Below are 26,728 nucleotides of genomic sequence, written 5' to 3'. Positions count from 1 at the left end.
ATTATTGCACATTCATCTTCTTTACCCGACCTTTCAACTCACCATAGAGGAGTTTTGCTTGACAAGTTTTGCCCCAGACCACACTGGTATCAACTTAATATAACCTTGTTAGAGCCTCCAAGGGATTACAAATTCAATTTTTGAGGAAATTTGCCAGACTCTTTCTAGGATTAGAAGTTTAGGTCTCTTGTCTCCTTGGTATCCACTTACTTCCTTCTTTAAAAATAGACACTCTTTACCCTTCCCTAGTCTTCTGGGAGCTCTCAGTTTCTCAAATCTTCAATCTTTTCACTAATGGCTCTACGATTTCATCAGCAAAACTCTAGGGTGCTTTTATTCTGTCATGCTCAGCTGACTTGGATCCAGACTTTTCTACAAGGTCCCTAGCATAAGGGTTCTCTGGGGAAGCAGCGAGGCCTTGTGGAAAAAGCACAAGCCCAGATGTCAGAAGACCTGGATTCAAATTCCAGCTCCGCCATTTGTCTGCTGTGTGACCTTGGGCAAGTCACTTAACTTCTCTGTACCTCAGTTTCCTCATTTGTAAAATGGGGATTCAGTACCTGTTCTCCCTCCTGCTTAACATGTAAGCCCCATGTGGGACAAAGACTGTGTCTGACCTAATTAATGTGTACCCACCCCAGTCCTTAGAACAGTGTTTGACACATAGTAATGGCCTAACAAATACCATTAAAAAAAGGCAGAACAAAAAAGTTTTGGCAAGCAGGAGGGTAGGTGGCAGTCGTTTCTGGCTTTGGGCCTCCCTCATTGGGCTGAAACCCTGCTCCATCATTGCAAATCACTTTTGAGTATTAGGGTATTGAGTAAAGTTTCCTTTCCATTGTATCTTCCCGAGCAACTCGGCAATGATTAGCTGCTCTGGGAAGGAAAATGTTCCTAAAGTCGTGTTAACCAGGGGCCTGAATGAGCCTTTCAGCCCCCAAACTAGCCTAATGTCCTGCTGGAAGAACCAAACAAAATGGTGGAGAAAAGATGATTTAGTGCAGACATTTCCTGGTTTTCTGTGTTAGAGTGGCAGGAAGAGCTGATCAACCAATCAATCAATCATATTTTTTGAGAACTTACTGTTACAGAGCACTGTGCTCTTCACTTGGGAGAGTACATTAGAACTCGTTCCCTGCACATGATGAGCTCACAGTGTAGAGAGCTCAAAATCCATAGTTTAGTCACTAGCTTCATTCTTCTCCCCACTGGAATCTGTACCAGAGCTGGTGGCATGTAGCAAATTACAAAGATCTGGGGTTTGATACCCTTTCATTTCCCCTGCCTTCTGATAGATGGGGGGAGTAGTGGGGAGGGTATTAATCAGCATGAGAGGCAGTGGAGATTTACCCTGAGTGTCTCTATGTCCACATTTTTTCCGGATATTTTAGAGTTGATTCAATACAAGAGATAGCCAATGGAGTATTCAAATGTCCGATGATGTAGGAATTAGGAGTTCACTAGAAATGTGCAAGACTTATGTTCATGCAGCTTTTAGAAATTACCACAGCTGGATTCAACTGGTGTGCCAGAGTGTTTCTGGGAGAGGCATAAAATATTTGTTTCCTCCACCTGGAGCTCCTTCATCTTTAAGCTTTATTCTCCACATTTCCTTTCCACATAGTGATTTTTTTTTTGGCTGTTGGGGCTGAAAGATAGTTTGTTTATAAATGGCTAAAGCCTCGCAAACTCCCCAAAGACATATAAGATATCTTTATGGCCCCTTAAGCTTCAAACTGTCAGACTCAGCTCAGTATACTGCCCAGTTTGAGAGAAATTACCATGGTTATTCTCTGGGACATATCGCAATTTGATGCTTTTTTCTTTGACTGCTTTTGTGTGTGGAGAGAGATTTTCAACCACAAATCTTAGAGTATTTGAGATATGCCTTTTAAGTTAAAAAAAAAAAGTCAGAGTAAGCATTTCATTAGTGCTTATCAATTTTTAAAAACTGTTGGGACTTTCAGATGAAGCAACCATACAGTGGTGATGTTGAAAGACAATGCACTTGCTCTATCCCTCCCTCAGAAGCAAGCTTGACAGTAACATCTCCGAACAGATGTTTCGGCAGTCTCCAAATGTTTTCGTTCGGTGGCACAAAGGCTCTGTTCTTCCCAGATAGTCTGTTTAGAAATGGTGTTTCCTCACAGAGGGGGCTGGGGAAATGTATGGGTATAAATTGATTTCAGATCTGGCAACCAGGTCGCATTTAATTCATTCAGTTCGTCTTTGAGGCGGAACTTTACAGTCAGGTTTTTCCAGATGACAAATTTGAAGGCTGTCTAGATCATTAACACTCTTCTGGAAAAGTGTTAGCTTATTAACACCTGTTGCTTTCTAGCTCACAGCCTTTGCTCCTCCAAAATGCCCTTTTGAAACCATAGCTCATTTTCGACTCGCACCACTGACCTCTTTCCCACCCTTTCCCCCAGCCTGAAACTGCCTCTCCCCTCCAAATTCTCCACATCAAGATCTCCCCATTTTCTTTTCCCTCCTAAGAATCTCACCACCTCTGGGAAGCCTTCCGTAATTAATTTTCAACATGCCAGTCAACCCAAAACCACCATTAGCTCTTGCATAAACAGATTGTCAGTGCTTTTATTCCTATGATGATAATAATTATTACTGGGCTATTCGTTTTTGTAGATGAGGGAATTGAGGCACAGAGAAGTGAAGTGACTTTCCCAAAGTCACATGGCAGACAAGTGGCTGAACCAGGTTAAGAACCCAAATGCTTTGATTCTCAGGCCCATGCTCTTTCCACTGGGCCAAGCTTCTTCTGTACCTAAGTGCATATACCCATGTGTATAGAAAATTGTTTATTCAGCCATTTCCATCCTTGTGTTTCCTTGTGCTCCCATTTATTGTAAATAACTTTGGTCTCTCCAACCCCATTAGAGTGTTAGCTCCTGGAAGACTGGGATCGCGTGTCTTGACTCTGTGTTATTCTCCTAAGTGCTTCACGACCAGTAGGCGTTTTATAAATGTCATTACAGAAAAGTCAGCTTCAGTCAGTCAGTCATATTTATTGAGTTCTTACTGTGTGCAGAGCACTGTAGTAAGCACTTGGGAGAGTACAATACAACAGTAAACAGACACATTCCCTGCCCACAATGATACTACAGTCTGGAGGGGGAGACCCCAAACGACTCCTCTCGCTGTGCCCCATCAACAAGCAGTGACCGCTATATTTGGGATCTGGCCCGGAGTAGCTCAGAGTTATCACACAACATGCGTTTTGTGACTAGGTCCCCCATGGACCCTGGTGTTCCCCCGGCAAAATGTCCCTCTCTGCTAAAGAACCAAAGGCTTAGTGTGGGAAGGGAAACATGTTTGCTAATTCTGTTGAATTGTACCCTCCCAACCGCTTAGTACAGTGTTCTGCACATAGTAAGCACTCAATAAAGTCCATCGATTGATTGCTAATCCTGTTGTATCGTACTCTCCCAAGCCTGTTATGCAGTTCTCTGCACACAGTAAGCGCTCAATAAAGTCCATCGACTGATTGCTAATTCTGTTGTATTGAACTCTCCCAGGCCTGTAATACAGTGCTCTGCACATAGAAGCTTCTCAATAAAGTCCATTGACTGCTTGCTAATTCTGCTGTACTGTCCCAACAGCTTATTACAGTGCTCTACATATATTAAGTCTTAGAGAAATACCATTGATGATTGACCCAAAACCCCATGGGCTCCCATTTTATCCCTTGTGGTTCATGTGAGTGCCACCCAGAGGGTAGAGCCCCGTTGGCCCCTTGTTTCACAACCCACACCATCTGCTGCCCCGGCTTCGTGTGCGCCCGCCTGGTTCACATGCCTGGCGTGACCATTCAAACGAGTGTCTCGCCACGTGAAACTCAGCGTCTTGGCCACTGCTCATCTCTCAGTGGAAAGAGCACCGGCTTTGGAGTCAGAGGTCATGGGTTCGAATCCCGGCTCCGCCAAATGTCAGCTGTGTGACTTTGGGCAAGTCACATAACTGCTCTGTGCCTTAGGTACCTCATCTGTAAAATGGGGATTAAGACTGTGAGCCACCCCCCGTGGGACAACCTGATCACCTTGTAACCACCCCAGCGCTCAGAACAGTGCTTTGCACATAATAAGCGCTTAATGAATGCCATCTTTATTATTATTATTATTATCTGACCACTCTAGTAAGGGCCCAGGCCAGCTTTCCAGTGGTTAGCTACATCTACATCATCGTCATCATCAATCGTATTTATTGAGCACTTACTATGTGCAGAGCACTGTACTAAGCGCTTGGGAAGTACAAATTGGCAACATATAGAGACAGTCCCTACCCAACAGTGGGCTTACAGTCTAAAAGGGGGAGATAATGGCATTTATTAAGCGCTTACTATGTGCCAAGCACTGTTCTAAGCGCTGGGGAGTTTACAAGGTGATCAGGTTATCCCACGGGGGGCTCTACATCCCACGGGGGGCCGTACATCTCAGCTGGGTTCCTCGCCCATTCCCAAAAGGCATCAGCCCCCTCGGTCTTCTGTTGAGGTCTCCCCGACATGGTACCCATAACCCTGCCGTTATCTTACGGAGCATCATGATCAATCGTATTTATTGAGCGCTTACTGTGTGCAGAGCACTGTACTAAGTGCTTGGGAAGTACAAGCTGGCAACGAATAGAGACAGGGCCCCCCTGCAAATGGGGAAGCTGCCCAATCCGGGCACCGCAGCATTCAGCCTTTCCTTCCCCAACCCTGGCCGGTGACTCTGGCACTCATTAAACTTAGGTATCCAAATTTTTTTTTCCAAAAGCTAGGTTGGTAAAACAGAGAAAGAGAAGGTGGGCATTCATGTCTGTGGATGATTTGTTTGCCCTTCCAAGACAGCAGCCCTCCCAAGGAGAAGCTGCTGAGTGGGGAACTGGAGGAGGGGCAGTTTGCAGTGTGGTTCCATGTCCTTTTGATAAGAATCTAAGTCCCACATTTTATCCCTCCTCCATTTGCTGTTTTTGCAGTGAATACTATTGTGAAAGAGAAACCGTATTAAGTAAAAAATGCGGCACAAATGCAGTTGGAATGCTTTATCCTTATAATAATAGTGCTATTTGTTATGCACTTACTATGTCATCATAATCATTAATGGTATTTATTGAGCGCTTACTGTGTGCAGACACTGTAGTAAGCACTTGGGAGAGTACTGTGCAGCAATCAATCAATCAATTGTATTTATTGAGCGCTTACTGTGTGCAGAGCACTGTACTAAGCGCTTGGGAAGTACAAGTTGGCAACATATACAGTCCCTACCCAACAGTGGGCTCACAGTCTAAAAGGGGAGACAGAGAACAAAACCAAACATACTAATAAAATAAATAGAATAGATGTGTACAAGTAAAATAAATAAACAGAGTAATAAATATGTATAAACATATATACATATATATACAGGTGCTGTGGGGAAGGGAAGGAGGTAAGACGGGGGGATGGAGAGGGGGACGAGGGGGAGAGGAAGGAAGGGGCTCAGTCTGGGAAGGCCTCCTGGGGGAGTTGGTAGACACATTCCCTGCCCACAACAAGCTTACAGTCTATGCCCAGCACTGTACTAAACACAGGGTAGATTCAGGGTAAGTAGGACAGAAACAGTTTCTGGCCCGCAGTCTAAGTAGAGGGAAAACTGGTGTTGAATACCTGTTGTATGGATGAGGAAACTGAGGCACAGAGAAATGAAGTAAATTGCCCGAGATCACCCAACAGGCAAGTGGCAGAGCAGGATTAGAACCCAGATCCTGTGACTTGCTGGCCACTACTCTTTCCACTAGGCCTTACTACTTCTCTTAAACAGTTCACTCTTGCTTTCCTTTCTGTTCCCAGTCGGCCACTGGTACTCACTGAGTGCTTGCTGTGTGCAAGGTTCTGTCTAAGTGCTTGGGAAGTTCAGAAAGTAGCCAGGCTTCCCTTTTTTTTAATGTTATTAAATGCTTACTATGTGTCTAGCACTGGTCTAAATGCTAGGGTAGATACAAGTCAATCAGGTGGGACATAGTCCCTGCCCCACATTGGGCTCACAGTCCAAGTAGGAGGGAAGACATTTTACAGCTGAGGCACAGAGAAGTGAAGTGACTTGCCCAAGGTCATACAGCAGACAAGTTGCAGAACTAAGATTAGAACCCAAGTCCTCTGTCTCCCAGGCCCGTTCTCTTTCCACTAGGCCATGCTGCGTCTCTTCCCTGAAGGAGATTTGTAATGTAGCAGGAAAGATAGGCACTAAAATAAATGGTAAGTGGGGAGAATTAACAGAGTATTAGGATATGTACAAAAGTGCCCCTCTAATTTGATAACTGGTAGCGTACTTTATTATCAGGAATGATAACTAACCCTTACAGTTAATTCAGCAATGCTGAATCTCAGCTGGGATCATATTAGCAAACTGAAAAAAGAGAAATTAGCTTCTAGTTATGTAGAGGGATGAGCGTGGCAATTTTAACCAGTGCTGATTAGAGGTGCAATGCATTAAAATAGAAAAAAATAAGTAACAATTTATCTATGAATGGATGTTTTCAATAATAGTAATAGTAGTGGTGCTTCACTGTTTACTATGTTCCAAGAACTGTACTAAATGCTGGGGTAGATGCAAAGTAATAAGGTTGGACACAGTCCTTGTTCCACATAGGACTGACAGTTGTAAGCCAGCAGGGAAAATGGGTATTTAATCCCCACTTTACAGATGAGAAAACTGAGAAACAGAGAAGTTAAGTGACTTGCCCCAGGTTCCAAACCAGGCAAGTGGCAGTGTTGGGATTAGAACCCAGGTCCTCTGGCTCCCAAGCCTGTACTCTTTCTCTAGGCCAAGCTGCTTCTCTAAAATGAATAATAAATATATGAACTTTTTTGTGACTCTGAACTTCACCATGTAGGCTTAAAGGTTGTTCCTATCCCAGATTTGATCAGCAAATATGTACAAATCTCACTGACCTTTGAGAAATAGGCTCTATTTTACTTGGGCCTTTTTCTAAGGGCAAAAATATTACCCTCTTGATCTCTCTCTCTCTCCCTCTCTCTCTCTCTCTCACACACACACACACACACAAAAAAAAAAAAATACACACACACACATGCACACACACACACATGCCAGCAATTCTATTTGTGTGAGGTCAGCCTCAACATAATTCTGAACTCCGTTTTTATAATTTAAAGTCAATATAAACCGAATTCAGAAAAAGTCTCACTACCGAAGGACTTGACACAGTCAAATGGTTTTCACTAGAAATCTCTTGTTCTGAGTGTAACATCCTTTTTAAAGTAGGCATTAGAACCTGTTTTTTGAAATATATTAAGTTAGGTTGGCTTGGAAAAAGTCTGGAGACCCTTAGAAAAAAAAACCTTGGAGCTTTCTTAATGTTTTTGTCCAGGGGTTCCCCAAATTAAGACTGGCATTTCAGTGAGAGACTGCATGGACCAATATCTTGTCATCTCAGAATAACTTTATCATCTGAGCATTTTTGTTCATTTATTCATTCATTCATTCAATCATATTTATTGAGTACTAAGCGCTTGGGAGAGTACAATACAACAAGACACGTTCCCTGCCCACAGTGAGCTCACAGTCTAATCAGTAGTTTATTTCTGCTCTGAAATAAAATCTCCAATCAATATTCAGTAAGCTTTTTTAAAAAATAGTATTTAAGCACTTTGTGCCAGACACTGTACTAAATTCTCTTCTAATCTGATTGAACCCCATAGCCTTCATCGTCTTAATCCCCATTTTACAGAGGAGGTAACTGAGGCATAGGGAAGTTAAATGACTTGCTCAAGGTCACACAGTAGACAAGAGGCAGAACCAGGATTAGCACGTAGGTCCTCTGACTCTCCGGCCTGTGGCCTTCCCAGTCGCCCACACTGTTTTCTCTTGATGATGGTTCCCCTAGTGCAGTGGCCCAAATTAGCCTGGGTTCCCTTTCCTTCTGAGTTTGGAAATGGAAGGGTTTTGCCGGTTTAGGAAAACTTTCCCTTGATCGTCTGGGAATGTTCAGAAGACTTTGACAAAGAGTAGTGGGAATAAGGAATGAGTGAGCCGTTGCCGCGGTGACAGCTGTCCAATGTAAACATCTCACAACTCTTCTGTTTATCATCTGTTTTCAGGGCAGTTTAAGCTGCTGGAACAAGACCGAGATATTAAGGAGCCAGTGCAGTATTTTCTCAGTGTGGAGGAGGTGGCCAAAGCATTTCCTGAGCGAGTTTACGTCATGGAGGAAATAACATTCAACGTTAAGGTAGCTCTTGAAGAACAAATATTTATTGCCCCTAAAATGATGAACTGTTGCAGCCTTTCCCTCTGGAGCAACTACACACATGTCTCAGAGGAGATTTCATTCAGATATCTTAAGGTGCCTCTATCTGCCGGGCTTGGGCCTGTGTCTTGTGGATAGGGACCAGATTATTGCTTAAAAGTCCGCTGGTGCTTCCAGTCGCTTGGAGTTGCCATCACCCAGATCTGTGGAATTGGGGTGATCTGTGGCCAAGGGAGAAGGAATGCTAAAAATCTCATATCGTGCCCCACAGTGATCCAGCAGACTTTATTCTCAGCTGCTGCCTAACTTTGCCCTGAGGTTTAGTGCCAGGCAGTGCCTCGGGTACCTAGGTAGGATTTCACTCATCTTGATGCCGGTGATGGACAGGAATCTAAACGGCTGTAAAGGCAGCTTGGGTGGAAAACTGAGAGTCCCCCCAACTGGGTGTTTTCTGGAATGGGAGGGGATGGACAATGACATGCCTTTGGGGAAGAGGAGAGGAAGTGGTGAGGAGTGAGAAGAGAGGAGGTGCCGCTGGGTGAGCCTGAAATTCACTCCGTGCTCCATAAACACCCACCTGTAGGGCAGTCAGGGGGAGAAGCCAGGGAATGGTCACACTACAGGGGGAAGGTGGAGTAAAGGTTTGGGTTTTATTGCTTTACCTGCAAAGCTGTTAGAAAGAAAATGCTGCTTTCTCAAAGAGACCCTGTCGTTTTTTTTCTTTTTTTTTTTATGGTATTTGTTAAGTGCTTACTATGTGCCAGGCACTGTTCTAAGTGACAGGGTAAATGCAAGCTAATCAGGTTGAACATAGTCCCTGTCCCAAATGGGGCTCACAGTCTTAATCCCCAATTTGGCAAATAAGAGAACCGAGGCCCAGAAAAGTGAAGTGACTTACATGGGGTCAAAAGCAGACAAGTGGTGGAATCAGGATTAGAACCCAGGTCCTTCTGATTCCCAGGCCCATGCTCGCTCCACTAGACCACTCTGCTTCTCACAAACTGTTGGTTGAGTGAACCCAGCAAGAGGGAATATGAGACATTAGCCTCTCTTTGAACCTGTGGCAGGAACATCTTTTACAAGGATACCTACCTCTTTACCTCTGAACAAACACCCAAACAATTGACCAATTTCACACATTTAAACGTCCATAACCCCCAGTAGTTAACTGTGGCCGGACTTAATACCTTCCAATTAGCTGGAATTGAATCTCTCGATGTTTTTACGCTGTCTTGCCTTCCTCCTCTTAGTGCCTTTTCATTTTTGCCATCTCGAAGGATGTTTCCTCCTTCTCCTTTTTAAGAGGCATCTTCCTCTGCGCCATTGCATTTCACAGGATGGGAGCCCCAGCCCCCTCCTTGCCATCTCTGTGCCTCCCTCAGTTTCCCCATACTCTCCCAGTGGTGTCACACACAGGTCAAAGACGTCCTATCATGTCACTAGACAACCCTTCCCTCCCCGATCTGCTTATATCGGACCTTTGGGTAACTGCCCACTTGCCTTCTCTGACTGCTGTTTCCTGGGTGAGGTTGCTAGCCTGAGAAACCAACATTTAAAAACTGCCAAAGCAAACAGCACTATGCTCTGGTGTTGCTGTAGAACTTGCTCGTGCGTTTTTCCGCAGTCTTGAATAGAGCGGCAAGAACATTTTGGATGAGTACAAGTGGCTGTTTTTAGTATTTCCAAGAGGACTTAGGAGGTTCTTTTGGGCAGACGTATTTATACAAGTACATGGTGAATCACGTTGCATACCTGCCACTTTATCCAAAACAACATATTAATGGAGAGAGGCTTTTACCATTCCACCCACCTACCCCTTACCCCTCATCCCCCACACCCACTCCTCCCTCTAATTGAAGTTAACCACTCTCTTAACAACCACTTTCCTCTGCCGGAAGGTCTTCCACTTAGTGGGTGGACGAAAGGGTGGAAAAGGCAGGGACAACATTTTGAATTATGTCGCTTGAGAAAGCATCCATTGCCATTTTAAGGGGAGAAATGAGTGCCGGGAGCCTTCTCCTGTGACTGGTCATTGTGAAAACCGTTAGTTGCTTAGAAAATAAATGCTCACCGAGGAGCTTTAATGGTGCCTCACTAACCGTCGTTGAAGAGACGGATTGGTTCTCCGTGAAGGCTGGTTTCCTCCGTGGTTATTCTGGAATAGCTACAGATTTTCAGCCCTGAAGAGGAGACTTGGTGGGAGGGAGCGCTAGGGGAGAGGGGAGTTGACGTGACCTTAATAGTGGCCCGAAGTGGGGAGGGGCACTGTAGATGGCAAGGTGCTAGAAGGCACCCCTCCGTCATCATTACTTCTGTTACCCTTAGCCACTGTCAGCTTCCTAAGTGTTTCTGAGACTTGGAATCCCTGCTGAGTTTGGACTATGCAATTCCCTCCTCCTCCTCTCTTCCCACTCAAAATAATGGCTTTCCCAGGGACCAAAGCATCTTACTGCCCCATACCTTGGAATAGGAGGGACTTTCCTTAGAGAAACAACATAGCCTAGTGGGTAGAGCATGGGACTCGGTGTCTGAATTCAGAATGGGAGTCACGGGCCTCAGTTACCTCATCTATAAAATGAGAATTGAAACTGAGCCCCCTGTGGGGACTTAGACTGCTTCCAACCTGATTATCTTGTATCTGTTCCAGCACTTATTACAGTGTCTGGCACATAGTAAGCATTTAACAGATACCATTAAAAGAAAAAGGTGAGTCCACCTGGCTTTTAACTTTCCTTAGCGAAATGAGGATTTACCTCAGACCTTGGGAAAACTAAGAATCGTCATTTCTGCAAGTTGTATTTATGTGTCTACTAACATCAAACCTCTAAAAGGGTATTCCATTTAACTTACAAACATTCCCTTTTGCAAAGCAGAACATTATGACAAGCCACCAGGAAGGCCCTTTGTAAGTGTTGTTGAGGGTCATGTAGAGGAAAGGAAGAAGTACAGGAAACATGTTCCTTGCTTCTGTCATACTCTCCCGCAAATTTCATTCAGTATTTTGCACTCAGTAGGTGCTCAGTACATAGTCTTGATTGACTGACAGATTTGTAATGGCATTCTGTGAGCCCTGCTCCATCTTTTTTGTTGTTTAGTCCTTACAATGTGCAGGCACTGTATTAAGTGCTGGGGTAGATACAGGCTAATCAGTTTGGACACAGTCCCTGTCCCACAAGAGGCTCATAGTCAGAATCCCCATTTTACAGATGGGGTAATTGAGGCACAGAAAAGTGAAGTGACTTGACCAAGGTGACACAGGTACTCAGGTCCTTCTGACTCCTAGGCCAGTGTCCAATCCACTAGGCAACATTGCTTCTCAGGGACTCACAGAGTCTGGGGCAGCAGAGCTGTGAGCACCTGTGTGACTGTGCCTGGAGTGAACTGTGGCCTGGGCGAATGGGGTGAGCCTACATCTCGACCTTCTGACCCTCCTGAACCTGTACTCCCTGTACTCCCTTCCTCCCAGCCTTTAAGAGTAGCCAGTCCTGACTGTTTCCTGAGCAGGTTAGATCCGGAAGCCCAGACTGGCAGCTGAGGAGTTAGAAATGGGATTAGCCGTCAGCAGTGATGGCTGTGCCCAGCTGGGTTAAAAGGCTTGGGGGAAGGGGTGGGATGAATGCCAGGTTCCAAGAGGCCTTCCCTGACTAAGCCCTCCCTTCCTCTTCTCCCACTCCTTTCTGCATCTCCCTGACTTGTTCCCTTTATTCACCCCCTCCCATCCCCACAACACTTACGTACAGATCTGTACGTTATTTATATTAATGTCTGTCTCCCCCTCTAGACTGAAAGCTCACTGTAGGCAGGGAATGTGTCTGTTTATTGTTACCTTGTACTCTCCCTAGCGCTTAGTACAGTGATCTGCACACAGTAAGCGGCTCAATAAATATAATTGACTGACTGACTCCCTGGGCCAAGGCTGCTAGTCCAGAGAGCTGCTTTTCCATCCTGGTCTGGCTCCCATCCACCCACTCAAAGGGGCCCCTGCTGTCTGTCTAGTTAGGGGTGGGCAGAGGAGAGGACAGGACCCCCTGAAGAAGCCTCTCTAAACCACAGGTGACACTACAAATCCCAAAATTTCACTACCGCCTTAGAGTTAGCAGCTACCTCTACCAAGAGCCTGCAGTGCCAGCCCAAGTTCCAGAGATTTCTTCCTCCCCAACAGAATGGTGTGTGCCCTCCCAGAACAGTAATCCTCTGTCACTCTTTCTCTGAGGCTTGAGCCACAAATTTCCTTTTCCTAAAAATTAGCTGGACTCACACTGAATCAAGACACTCAATCAGCTCTCTCCCCCACTATCTCTCATTCATTCACTCATTCAATCGTATTTATTGAGCACTTACTGTGTGCAGAGCACTGTACTAAGCGCTAACCCAGCCCGCACATTTTGCTTCACTAACACCAACCTGCTCAGCACTGACCTGTGCCTCGACCTCATCTCTTTCACCATCACCCTCTTGCCCACATCCCCCCTTCTGTCTGGAAGTCCCTCTCCCTTCATAGCCAGCAGACCTCCTCTCTCCCCAGCTTTAAAGCTGAACTAGAATTACATCTCTTCCAGGAAGCCTTCCCTGACTTTCATCTCCCCACCCTATTTTCCATCAATCAGTCAGTCAATCAGTGGTATTTATTGTTTGCTGTGTACAGAGCATTGCATTAAGCACTTGGGAGAGTGTAATACAAGAGAGTTGGTAGAAACTGCCTACAGGGAATATATGGTCTCCGTATTCCATCACCTATGCACTTGAATTCATTCAGTCGTATTTATTGAGCGCTTACTGTGTGCAGAGCACTGTACTAAGCGCTTAATGACAGCCCTATGTACTTAAGGACTTATATACACATATCCTTATACCCTGTTGTTTCCCCTACCTATAGATTAGTTTCATGCCTGTCTTGCCCGCCAAGATCCTTGAGGGCAGGGTTAAGATCTTCTTACGTGTTGTACTCTCCCAAGCCCGTAGTTCAGTACTGTGCCCACAGTAAGTGCTCAATAAATAAATAAAAACGCCAAACAATGTCCTTCTGATGCTTGCCGAAATTATAATAAATTTTCCCGCCTGCCGCCTTAGGTAATTAAATGCAACCCATTGCTACTGTGGCCTCTGAACTTAGGAAATGTTGGCCTCTCTGGGCTTTAAAGTACTGGGCAGCTACCCAGTTTACATACTGCTTTAGAGAGAAAAATCTTCTTGAGCATAATAAACAGCCGAGAAGTAAACTGCCCAGAGAATTAACTTGTCTCTATGCATTTGCGGGCTGATCTGTCCAAGAGACGATAAATATATTAAAAGGATTTATAAAACATCCTTAATATTTAAAGCACCTGCTGCAGCTGTGGATTTGTGTTTGAAAGGATGTTATAATTAACTCTGATCCCCAGTAAACTCTCCCAAAGTAATTATTGCGCGTGGCACCTGTAGTAGAGAAGAGCCCTACCTGGGATAGTCACAGGTCTTCTTCCCAACTTGAAATATTCCCAGATGGTTAAATATTTGTCAAACTCTAATTATTTAATGATGAACCTTAAAACTTGTAGTTTAGAAATCACAGGAATCGACTCTGCCCAGTCAGTCTGCGGCGTAAATCTAAAGGGGAGATTAAACAACGAGCATTATGAGAATTGATGGGCTGAACACAACGTGAGGGTGGGAATTTTAGGAAGGGCAGGGCTACATGGGAAATAGGGAAAGACTGAATCAGAGGCAGGGTGGACCATTCAAATGGGATTTTTTGATTTATTGTAATAGCTATATTGCTTATTTTTTCTCTGGTAATTGGGACAAGTGGGTAAAGTTTAAATTCCCTGTTAATCTCCAAATCATTTTACTCCGTAGTTTCAGCTTAATAACTCTGGGATTTAAGTGCTTACTATATGCCAAGCGCTGTACTAAGTGTCTGGGGTGCAGGGTGGGAGAGAAACAATACAATTAGATCATAAGGTCTCTGTGCCTCCCTGTACACTCACAGGCTCAGGGTTGAGGCTCATCTCTTTTCAGCTCCCTTTGTTAACCCCCTCTATGCCATGCTGCTGATTCCATGCAAAGAGCATAGCCCAAGGGATTGGCAAACTTGGTTTCTAGTCCCAACCCCTCTAAGGCCGTGCCAAAAAGGGTGAAGATTTCTGACTAAAGAAGCACCTAGGGTGTTCCATGAGATTGTCCTGACGGATAGCCGGTTAATGTGAGTAGCCAAGCCTTGGGCGGCTACCATGGCAGACGCCTGCTGGGCCATGGCTCTGTGGCCCAGCTCTGGTACACTATGCTGAGGTCCCTTTGAACGGAAATAGGCCCTGTTCGTAAAAAAACCTTTGGATGTCCTCCACCGTCTGCTGCACCCAAGACCTCCCGCTCGCTTATTGCATTCTCCCCGTAGACCATAAGCTCCTGGTAGGCAGGGAATGTATCTGCCATTGATCGAGTAATCAAGACCTAGCAATCAGTGGGCTGGGAGAAGGGTCAAAAGTTAAGGCTTGACAGACATCCATGGGAGTTGGCATCTCATTTACTGAGCTTTACTGTAGCTTTGACGGGCGTTTCAGCAGCAGCTGGTATTACTCTCCGCTTACTTTCTCCTCCAAATCATCGGTGGACTTGAAAGGATAACCCTCTCTGACTGAGGAAGGCAGAATCCCCTGTAGAGCATGGAGCTGGGCCCAATTAGCCCATCCCTAAGAACAGCTTGACCCTGAGGCCTGGAGAGTGATCCTTGTCAGGCTCCTCCTCAGTTTGTCTTACCGTAATAATAGTAATAATTATGGTCATGGTGAAATGCTCATTATGTGCCTAGCACTATTGTCAGCACTGAGGTAGATAAACAATAATCAGGCAGGACATAGTGCCTGTCCCACATGGGGCTCACAGTCTTAGTAGGGGAGAGTAAGATTTTATCTTACTTGTACGTATTTATTCTATTTATTTTATTCTATTAATATGTTTTGTTTTGTTCTCTGTCTCCCCCTTCTAGACTGTGAGCCCACTGTTGGGTAGGGACCGTCTCTATATGTTGCCAACTTGTACTTCCCAAGCGCTTAGTACAGTTCTCTGCACACAGTAAGTGCTCAATAAATACGATTTAATGAATGAATGAATCGCCAACTTACAGATGAGGAAACCAGGACGCAGTGAAGTGAAGTGACTTGTCCGAGGTCCCACAGCGGATCAGTGACTGAACTGGGATTAAAACCCAGGTCCTCTGACTCTCAGGGCCAGGCTCTTTTCACTAGGCCATGCTGCTTCCCAACATTTGCACTTGGCATGGACTTTTGGCCTACAAACAAGTGCTTTTACGCATGGCTGCTGAAAGAATATGGGAAAATGGCTCACTTGTGGATTCAAAACAGCTTTTTCCCTCCACTAATCAATCAGTCAGTCATTTTTGAGCACCTACTGTGTGGTGAACATTGTTCAAAGGATTTGGGAGAATCCAGTGGTGGGAAAGATGTTGTATCTGACCTCAAGGAATTTACAGTTTAACTGTGGAGAGAGACACAAAACAGTTAGGAAGTAAAACCGGGATTCAGCAGATTAGAACAAGGGAAGGGAAAGCGGGATTAAGTGAATGAAGTCATAAATAAGAGCATCTAAATCGATATACATCTAAATCAATATATGTTCAAGTGCTGCAGGGAGCTGTGAATACATGAGTGGAGAGCTAGCTGTTGGAATGCTATGATCTGGAGAGGGAGAAATTATGCTAAAGGTTGGATATAATGTATGGACTTGGCTTTTCAAATAACTGAAATGAGCCCCTTGAGAAAATGTCTCTGAAGAATATTAAAAAAAAAATAAAGAGTTGGGAACACTGTGGAACGGTTCACTGAGGTAAAGAGATTTCCACTGAAGTAGGCTTTCAAGTCCGCCGATGATTTGAAGCAGAAATTAAGCAAAGAGTAACACCATTTGTTGCCAAACCTACAATATAGTTTGGTAAATGAGACACCAAATTCCATTGATGACTGTCAAGACTTAACTTTTGACCCTTCTCTCAACTTGCTGATTACTGAAAGGAAGCAGGGTTTTGATTAATTAATCAATGGTTTTTGTTGAGCACTTACTATGTACAGAGCACTGTACTGAGCGCTTGGGAGAGTACATTGTAGCAGAGTTGGTAGACATAGCTCTGACTCTCTTAATCCCAAAATATTTTGCCCATCTGTAAGTGTACATATTTACATATCCATAATGTATTTATTTTATATTAATGTGTATACTGTAAGCTCATTGTAGTTAGGGAACGTGTCTGCCAACTCTGTTGAATTATACTCTCCCAAGCACTTAGTACAGTGCTCTGCACATAGAGGTCAATAAATACCATTGATTGATTGATTTGTGTTGTTATCAGTCAGTTATATGTATTGAGCACTTACTGTGTACTAAGCACTTGGGAGAGTCCAGTATAATAGACACATTCCCTGCCTACAACAAGCTTACAGTCTAGAGGGGGAGACAGACATTAATATTAATGAATAAAATGCACGGAAGTGTCTTGGGGCTGGGAGGAATAATGGAAGTCAGGGCAACGCAGAAGGGAGTGGAAGAAAAGGAAAAGAGGGCTTAGTCAGGGAAGGCCTCTTGGAGGAGATGTGCAAGAAGGGGCAGGAGGAGCGGGGAGATTTTAGGGTGACCACACCTGATAGTTTCAATTTTCTCAGTAAAGTAGGTAGCCAGGTCAGTAAGGGCAAGATATGGGGGAGGCAGCAGGAACGGGTTTTTTTTTCATGTTAATGAATTTAGTGACTTCTTTTTAATATTAATAATAATAATGATACTGACTCTAAGCTTGTCATGGGCAGGGAACCCATCTACCAATTCTGTTATATTTTACATTGCATTCATTCATCATTCATTCAGTTGTATTTATTGAGCACTTATTGTGTGCAAAGCACTGTACTAAGCATTTGGAAAGTACAATTCAGCAATAGAGAGAGACAATCCCTGCCCACAACGGGCTTACAGTCTAGAAGCAGGGAGACCAACATCAAAACAAGTAAACAGGCATCAGTAGCATCAGTATAAATAAATAGAATGATAAATGTATACACATCAAAACAAGTGAACAGGCATTAATAGAAATAAATAGAATTCTAGAAATGTACATATATGCACAAGTGCTGTGGAGCGGAGGGGTAGAGCAAAGGGAGCAAGTCAGGGCGATCAGGAGAGGAGGGGAGCTGAGGAAAAGGGGGTCTTGGCTTAGTTTGGGAATGTACTTTCCCAAGTTCTTAGTACAGTGCTTTGCACACAGTGAGCGCTCAATAAATATGATTGATTGGTTGAACTGAGAGATGCCTTCACCCTCCCCAAGGGTGTCAGAGAGTGTCCCTGATGCCTGTGAGTTAAAGGGAAGGTTTCTGTATTTCTGCAGAAACTTAACAGAACTAAGGCAATAAGGTTCTCATTTTGCCTAATGCCGCATAATGGTGACGGCATGCCCGGTTGTTGTTTCTTTATTTTTTTTTTTTTTTTTAAAAAAAAGCCTCGTGTGCCTGAGCTGTGGAATGGATCCTAGTGCAAGTGGCTTTTACTCAGTGCCCTCTGTCCTTCATGCCAACTACGTCCCTGCCAGGGCATTGGCAACAAAGGGGCGCAGCACATATGGGAGGGTACATAGAAATACTTGAAGGAAAGGTCGATTTGGGCTCGTGGTTCTCGGAATGACGTTTATTCCCTTTTATCTTTCTGATCACGTTCATCTCGCTTAGCCGAGCCAACGTAGGACTCTCCCATGTGAGTGTTTTCAGGAGAAGCCAGGTGACATTTAAATTGGCCGTTGGCGGCTCTGAACGAGGAGCTGTGGAATATGACTGGCATTCCACACCTGCCTGCCTCCCTTCTGCTGATTCGGCTGTATCATCCTCTCCCACGTGCTTATTACAGTGCCCTGCACATAGTAAGCGCTCGATATGTCCCACTGACTGACTGATTTTCTTTCTCGTCCCTTAAACATTGAAACAGTTAATGCAGGTCATTTTCCTCTCTAGGAGTTAGGCTGTCTGGGGCAGAGAGAGGGTGTGTGAGTGGGTGAGTGTCTTGTTAGGTGAGTGCAAAAATCTTCGTTTTACGAGCTTTTTGTTCCTGCTGTGCTTCTGAATCTGCTGAGTGAAAATTAAATTGATTCATCTACTCATTTATCACCAGTGTGAATTTGCTTATAATAGAGCTAGGGTTGAAAAGAAAATAGTCAACGAAATGCAAATTTGCATTTATCAGTTTATATTTTGGAATGTAAAAATTACCGTTATTTTTATATGTTGATTTTTTCACTGAGAAAAGTCAGGCAATGAACTGCCAAGATTCATTTAATTGTGTAAACTAAATTATTCGGGGATCAATACAGATTGTGTTATGCTATTGTCCCTGCTATTTCCCTTCTTCATCCTCTCCCTACTTTTTAAAGGGAAATCACAAAGGGAAGAAATGGACTCAAGGTACCTCATAATTCTAGTGGCCTTCCTCATCTCCTGTTCTTTACCTGAAAATAAATGCAAGGAGATTTGTCAGTCAAAGGCTTTTGAAAATCCCCGAAATGTTTTTATGCATTTCATAGTTAAACATTTAGGCTGATAATTGAGCCTTCCGTTTCAATCCCCTGGTCCTGATTTTTCCAATTTGTTTTTTTGTTTGTTTCATTAGGGCAGACGGACTAGGTATAGGGTGCATATGCTAGAGCTATCAATGCAAAAACTGTCTTTATTACATCAGTGTTTTAAAATATTCCTTGACCACTGGGTATAAATCCTGAACGGACATTATGTACAGTAAAATTCCAATCGTTTCCTGGATTAGACCTATTAGGGTTGTTTTAGATAACACACAATTTGAATGGCTTCCTCCCAGGAAACAGTGCAACTGAAACGTTAACCAGGCTCACATACCAAAGCACTTAGATTGAATACATTTGTTTCTATTTGCTGCAAAAGGAACACAGAAACAAATCAATCACATCTTCCCAAATCTCATTGCCGGCAGATTGCTGGTCCCAGCTGCCAAAGGAAGAACATTTATTTATGGCATTCTTCATCTGTTACCGACAGCGACCACAAAATTGGTTACTAAGTTGGCCTCATAATGTATGCAGTGGCTAATTGCTAACATTAATGTTGACATCAGATTTGGACTTGTGGATTGACTGCACGTTTGCTGTGGATTTTTTTGTTTCTTGGTGTGATTTTTAAAAAACTAAGAATCTCAGGCTGCAGCAGTTAATAGTGGCAATTTGGATTTATTTGATCTAGAAACACACTCCTACATTCCCTCTGACTTCGAATCCCCACAATGCAACTTCTGTTAATAATGGTAGTAATAATAATAATAAAATAATAATAATGGCATTTATTAAGCGCTTACCATGTGCAAAGCACTGTTCTAAGCGCTGGGGAGGTTACAAGGTGATCAAGTTGTCCCACAGGGGGCTCCCACAGATGGTAAAATCTGTACCATTTTACAGATGAGGTAACTGAGGCACAGAGAAGTTAAGTGACTTGCCCAAAGTCACACAGCTGACAGTTGGCAGAGCCGGGATTTGAACCCATGACCTCTGACTCCAAAGCCCGGGCTCTTTCCACTGAGCTACGCCGCTTCTTCTGCTACTAATTATTATTAGCAATAATAATTGTGGTATTTGTTAAGTGCTTATCATGTGCCAGGCACTGAGAGGGTTGGTCTAATTCTTGCTTTTAAGAAATTTACAAACTGAAAAGCAGCATGGCCTAGTGGAAAGATCACAGGCGTGGGAGTCAGAGGACCTGAGTTCTGTGACCTTGGGCAAGTCACTTAACTTCTTTGTGCCTCAGTTACCTCATCTGTCAAAAGGGGGTTAAAAATCCTACTCCCTCCTACTTAGATTGTAAGCCCCATGTAGGACAGGGACTATATCCAACCTGATTAACTTGTATCTACCCCAATGTGTAGGACAGTGCTGGGCACATAGTAAATGCTTAACAAGGGCCAATTTAAAAAAAACCCACAAAACCTCACTCTGAATTAGGCCCCAACTCATCTGGGGCCTTTAGATGAGGGAAGGCTGGGCTCCAGAACTCTTGGTGAAAGTAATGTGATGTTTCCAGTCGTTCAAAATACAGCTTCCTCTTCCTAAACTGGAATCTGGAGGGAAGCATAAATCTGTAGTTTTCATCTGTCTGAGCCAAAATTCTGGGAGCAATAAGGATCTAATCTGCGTAATACCCTTTTTGGGTTCCAAAGACAGTCAACAGTCACTGCTGTGAAAAATCTAAGGTGCATTCTTAATTTATAAAGCCGAGCAATTGGAAATCCCAACCATACTGTAAAATGAATAAGACGAGAGGGCACCTGCCTTTTTGGGCATGTTTTGTGCTAAAAAACTTCCAGGTGAGGCCAGGGTAGGTAAAGAGCTTTCTCACCAACGCCGTTATTGTCTGGAACTAAGGGAAAGGAACAGTAAGGTCACCCAGGAGGACATTCAAGACTCAGAGGGACAAATTAATGGTGGTATTTGTTAAGCACTTACTATGTTTCAGGCACTGTACTAAGCCCTGGGATCAATGCAAGCAAATTGGGTTGGACGCAGTCCATGTTCCACATGGTACTCACAGTTTTAATTCCAGTTTGACAGATGAGGGAACTGAGGCCCAGAGAAGTGGTGTTACTCAACCCAAGGTCACTCAGCAGACAAGTGGCAGAGCCAGAATTGGAACCCAGGCCCTTCTGACTCCTCAAATCTGACAGACGATTACTCTCCCTGCCTTCAAAGCCTAACTGAAGGCACATCTCCTCCCAGAGGCCTTCCCTGACTAAGCCGTCCTTTCCTCTGCTCCCACTCCCTTCTGCGCCACCCTGACATGCTTCCCTTTAATGTCTCCCCTCTAGACTGTAAGCTCCTTGTGGACAGGGAGTGTGTCTGCTTATTGTTATATTGTACTCTCCCAAGTGCTTACTACAGTGCTCTGCACACAGTAAGTGCTCAACAAATAGGATTGATTCTTGTTAAACCCTGTGCTGCACTAAGGAAATCCTACACCGCAGGGACTCGCTCTTTCCGACACCTCACGCAGGCTCACAAACCTTTCCTTCCAACAACGTGGTGTCTTCGGTACAGGCTCACACTGTCTGCAAAGTGTTCCTGAATTCCCTAACGGTACTGTAGCCAAAACATGTCATGAAAACACATGTTATGGCAGAACTGAATGTACAGCCACTGTTCACGTAAGAGGGCTTTGCTCTTATTTACAATAGTGTTTTTCTCTGCTCTTCTACCTAAAGACTGCTTTTGTTGCCTGAGGTGCGTCTCGGGTTTCTATCCAAGCTGTTTAGCACTATCCCTATTTAATGGGTATGAAACGGAGCAACCGAGCAATTAAATGACTTTCTTCGGGGTTTCTCAAGGACCCCCTAGTAGAGCTAGGCTCTAAAGCCAGGTTGCCTGACCCTCAGTCAATCATTTCAAGCAAACAATGGTATTTCTTGAGCATCTACTGGGTGCAAAGCACTGTACTAAGCGCTTGGGAGAGTCCAGTAGACTTAGCATGATCCTTGCCCTTTCTTTCTCCTCCATCATCATCATCATCAATCGTATTTATTGAGCGCTTACTATGTGCAGAGCACTGTACTAAGCACTTGGGAAGTACAAATTGGCAAATTGACACTCCAGAGGGTGTCCTACCAGAGTCAATCTTATTTATTGAACGTTCACTGCGTGCAGAGTTCTGTACTAAGTGACGGGGTGAGTACAATAGAACAGACACATTCCTTGCCCACAATGAACTTAGAATCTAGAGGAAAGAGGCCAACACCAAAGGTGATTTTGGCTCACTTCTGGGCTTAGAGAGAGGGAGGTTAAAGTACTTCAGTGAGATTTGAGGTAGGGAATGTGTGCACTATTTCAGAACCTAGAAATCTTTCCCGAAGCCACAGTGGCGAGAGGAAACAGCTCTGAGCTCGGTGAGAAAGCCGCACATCACCAAGGTTGTAGTAGCGGTGGTAGATACAGGTCCAGGAAAGTAGGCAGTGTGGCCCTATGAAAAGAGCATGGGCCTGGGAATCAGAAGACCTGCATTCCTAAATCCCACCTCTGCCACTTGCAGGCAGATTAAATCACTTAACTTCTCTGGGCTTCAATTTCGTCAAATGTAAAATGGAGATTCAGTCGTATTTATTGAGCTCTTATTATGTGCAGAGCACTACAATAAGCACTTGGGAGAGTACAGTACAACAGAATTAGCAGACACATTCCCTGCCCAAAATGAGCTTACAGTCTACAAAATACAGTCTACTTGTCCTCCCTCCTCCTACTAGACTGTGAGCCACATGTGGGACAGGGACTGTGTCAAGTCTGATTATCTTGTATTCATTCAATCGTATTTACTGAGCGCTTACTGTGTGCAGAGCACTGTATTAAGCACTTGGGAAGTACAAGTTGGCAACATATAGAGACGGTCCCTACCCAGTTGTATCTACCTAACCACTTTGTAGAGTGGTTGACATGTAATGAGCGCCTACCAAATGCCTGTTATCATTAAAATTATCAGGATTATTGTCAGTATCATGGCTCCAGGGAGGTCTGGAAGGTGTCCCTTCCCTTCCTTTTTCTCTGAGGGAGATGTTTTCCAGAGCCGAGGACCAACGCTTTCCCTCCGTCTACCTCAGTTTCTTTTTCCGGAAAATGGAAACAGCCCTAGGTACTAATGGGCCCTCAAATTTGATCAAGTAGCTCATCAGCTTAAGTGCCATGGAAGCAAGAATGCTCAGTAAAAGACAGTAAGATTCAGAAACTGGTTCTAAGTGTTTGACGGTTTAGCGTAGATCAGCTACAGCTGCCAAAGCACAGATCCATTCAGCGTACAAAATTAATGATCACTTTGGTGCCCTGAGATTTTCATTATCCCTCTCCCCACTTGCCCCCAAAAAGATCTTAAAGAAACCCTGAAACTGTGGAATTTTCTTAAGGCAGAATGCTATTATCACAGGTTTTGCCACTGAAGTCTGATCTAAAGGAGACTGAGCATAAATCCGTTTCTGGCTGAGCCAGAGTACTCTAAAAACTAATATTAAAACTATCATTGACTAACCTGCTTTCTCATCAAGTTGAACCTTCTCACCGACAGATTTAAGGCTCTCAGTCACCTCTTTCCCTCCTTTCTATCCTTGCTCCTCTCTCCATATAACCCAGCCCGTACACTTCACTCCTCTCACACCAACGTATTTTATTTTTTTGGAGCACCTACTGTATGCCAGGCACAGTTTTCTAAGCGCTGGGGAGAATGGGAGCCCCACAGGGGACAGACACTGTGTCCAATTTAGTTTGCCTGGATCTACCCCATAACTTAGTACAGAGCCTGTCACATAGTAAGACCTTAACAAATACCATTATTATTAGTAGTAGTGGTAGTAGTATTACAAGATAATCAGGTTGGACATGTTCCCTGCCCCACAGGGGGCTCACAGTCTTAATGCCCATTTTGCAGAAGAGGGACCTGAGGCCAGAAAAGTGAAGTGACTTGCCCAAGGTCACACAGCAGACAAGTAGTAATAATAATAATAATTGTGGTATTTGTTAAGAGCTTACTATGTGCCAATCACTGTACTCAGTGCTAGAGTAGATAAAGCACATTAAATTGGACATGGTCCCTGTCCCACGTGGGGCTCACAGTCTCAATCCCCATTTTACAGATGAGGTGACTGAGGCCCAGAGAAGTGAAGTGACTAGCGGAGCTGGGATTAGAACCCAGGTCCTTCTCCCAGGCCTGTGTTCTATCCACTAGGCCATGCTGCCTCACATCTCCCCTCTCTCGTGCCCTTCCTCCTGTCTGGGACTCCTTTCCCCTTCATATCCAGCAGGCTGCTACTCTTCCCATCTTCAAAGCCCTATTAAAATTCCATCTCCCCCCGGAAGCCCTCCCTGGATTAGCCGGCCTCCGCGTGGCATTGAGGTTCACATCCTCAGTTGCTTCCGCTACCTGTGATCTATTTTTCGGTGGGTCTCCCTGACCAGATTTAAGCTCCTCAAAGGCAGAGATCGTGTTTCCCTACTCTGTTGAGCTCTCCCAAGCGCTTAGCGCAACGTTCAGTACATGCCACAACCGACTGACGTATCGATTGCTTGAGGCAGCTTTCCACGAATGGAAAATGGGCCACTTAAAGAGAGATCTGTGTTGTGCGTGCGTGCACGTGCGTGCGTGTGTGTGTATTGCAGGTTGCTTCGGGGGAGTGCAACGAAGACACCGAAGTTTACAACATCACCCTGTGCACCGGGGACGAGCTGACTTTGATGGGGCAGGCGGAGATCCTCTACGCCAAGACGTCCAAGGAGAAGTCCCGGCTCAACACCATCTTCAAGAAGATCGGAAAGCTCAACTCCATCGGCAAACTGGGCAAGGGCAAGATGCCGTGCCTCATCTGCATGAACCATAGGACCAATGAGAGCGTCAGCCTGCCATTCCAGTGCAAGGGCCGCTTCAGCACGCGCAGCCCCCTGGAGCTCCAGATGCAGGAGGGCGAGCACACCATCCGCAACATCGTGGAAAAGACCAGGCTGCCCGTCAACGTGACCGTGCCCAGCCCGCCCCCCCCGCAACCCCTACGACCTCCACTCCATCCGCGAAGGGCACCGCTACAAGTTCGTCAACATCCAGACCAAGACGGTGGTGGTGTGCTGCGGCCTGCGGGCGGGGCGGGTGGTTCCCGTGCACTTCCCCCTGCACTTGAGCGTGCCCAAGGTCAGCCTCCCCGAAGTCTCGGCCCGGGGAGGCGGCGAGGCGGGGCCCGAGGCCGTCGCCCAGCACTGGCTGGGCATCTGCCAGGAGCAGTTCGACATCGACGAGTACTCCCGGGCCGTCCGCGACGTCAAGACCGACTGGAACGAGGACTGCAAGAGCCCCAAGAAGGGCCGCTGCCCCGGCCCCAGCCACGTGCCCAGCTCCCTGAGCTCCGCCCGCGACGAGCTCACCCGCTCCTTTCACCGGCTCTCCGTCTGCGTCTACGGCAACAACCTGCACGGGAACAGCGAGGTGAACCTGCACGGCTGCCGGGATCCGGGCGCCGAGTGGGCCACCCTCTCCCACGACGCCCTCCGGTACCCGGACCTGGGGGACGGTGGCAGCGATTACCTCTTCCCTGAGGTCGGCGAAGAGGCGGGGGGCCTCTCCGCCAGGCTGGACCTTCCTTACGAGGAACTGTGGTTGGACTCGGAAGGGGGCTCTCATCAGCCCCTCACGCGCTCCCTGAGCGAAAAGAGCAAATGCGATCGACCTCGGAGTTTGGACCGATCGCAGAGCGGAACTCCTCCCGTTCCCATCCCCGGGACCCTCGCGGCGAACAAGTCGTCGGACGTTGCCCTACCTCCGCCTCCGGTGCCTCCCAAATCCGAAGCCGTAAGTTCTTTCAGTCCGTTTCCTTTTAAGCACGGGATATTCAGTCAAGTTATTGCTTTTCACTTTCCCGCTCCTCTCTCCTCCCTACCTGCTCCTCTCTACCCCCTTTTCCATCCTCTTCCCTCCCTGCCCATTCTCTCCCCTCCCTCTCAGCTCCTCTCCCTTCCCGTCCCAGTCCTCTCACCATCCACCCCTCTCCTCTCTCCATCCTTCTGTTCCAAGGCAAAAATAATGTCATCTATGAAGGTTTCTCAGGACAAGCAGATGTTAATTTATCTTTAGTAAAAGTTTAAATCATAATCACGTTCCTACCACCATCACCAGGATCAGAAACTTCCAGTGAGACCATTGAATTTTAAAATGTTTAACTGTCTTTTTTTTTTTTTAGTTCTCTTTCTTCTCTCATGTCTTACTCGTAGCACTCGGTTGTCTGGCTAAGGAACGTCTCCTTTGCTTGTCACCCTCGGTGTAGTTAATTTTATGAAGCTTAAAGATTTGGACTTAAATGGCTAAGGATGAATCTCAAGTTTAGAAGACTTTTTTTTCTTTTAGAGAATGAAACCTGAAGCAAAAGCCACCACGTTTCCAAAGGGAAAGACAGTGGTAACCAAAACCTGCCTTAAGCAGAGTTGCAGCCCTCTAACCTCTTGGGTAATTAAAACCGTGGGCACTGGCACTCATTTCACTTATTTTTTATTGAATTTAGTGCAGTATCAGTAAGTTGGGAAGTTCTATTACCATATAACATCATCGGGTCTCATTGGACATATACAGCTCGGGAATCTGCCTTAGTCCTTAAGAAAGAATGTTTGTTCAATTTTTACTGATTTATTGGGTGAAAGCAGCCCAATCAGATGGTACTGTTTGCTCTTCATTTTCCTGGAATGATCTCCAATGTACATCTCCCTGGAACTGGAAACTTGGCTGGGTGAAAAATCAAATTTAAATGGGGGAAAGAAACTTCACGAGATCATCCCTACCAACATTTACAGAGTACCCACTGTTAGGGTGTCTGAAAAGGAATCACATGCAGAAACTCAGCGTGATTGTATTATTCTAGAAGTTGCCAAGAACGCCTGTCATTTCCTGCACAGGACAAACCTAAGGAGATTAAAATGTGGCCTGTTGATGCTGGC

At 45.2% G+C, this 26,728-nt stretch overlaps 1 protein-coding gene across 1 annotated transcript in view; it reads left to right on the top strand.

Annotated features, from left to right (window-relative positions):
- The window catches only part of GAREM1 (GRB2 associated regulator of MAPK1 subtype 1), a 161,694-nt gene that overhangs the window by 118,887 nt on the left and 16,079 nt on the right, over positions 1 to 26,728 (top strand). Inside the window, 3 exon segments of the mRNA XM_038766732.1 lie at positions 8,099 to 8,229; positions 24,416 to 24,784; positions 24,786 to 25,592. Of these exon segments, the coding sequence (XP_038622660.1) occupies positions 8,099 to 8,229; positions 24,416 to 24,784; positions 24,786 to 25,592 (1,307 nt within the window).

Source organism: Tachyglossus aculeatus, chromosome 25 (assembly GCF_015852505.1).
Source record: "Tachyglossus aculeatus isolate mTacAcu1 chromosome 25, mTacAcu1.pri, whole genome shotgun sequence".
NCBI lineage: Eukaryota > Metazoa > Chordata > Mammalia > Monotremata > Tachyglossidae > Tachyglossus > Tachyglossus aculeatus.
The sequence above is the reverse complement of the archived record's forward strand: the minus strand, read 5'-3'. Positions and strand labels throughout refer to the sequence as shown.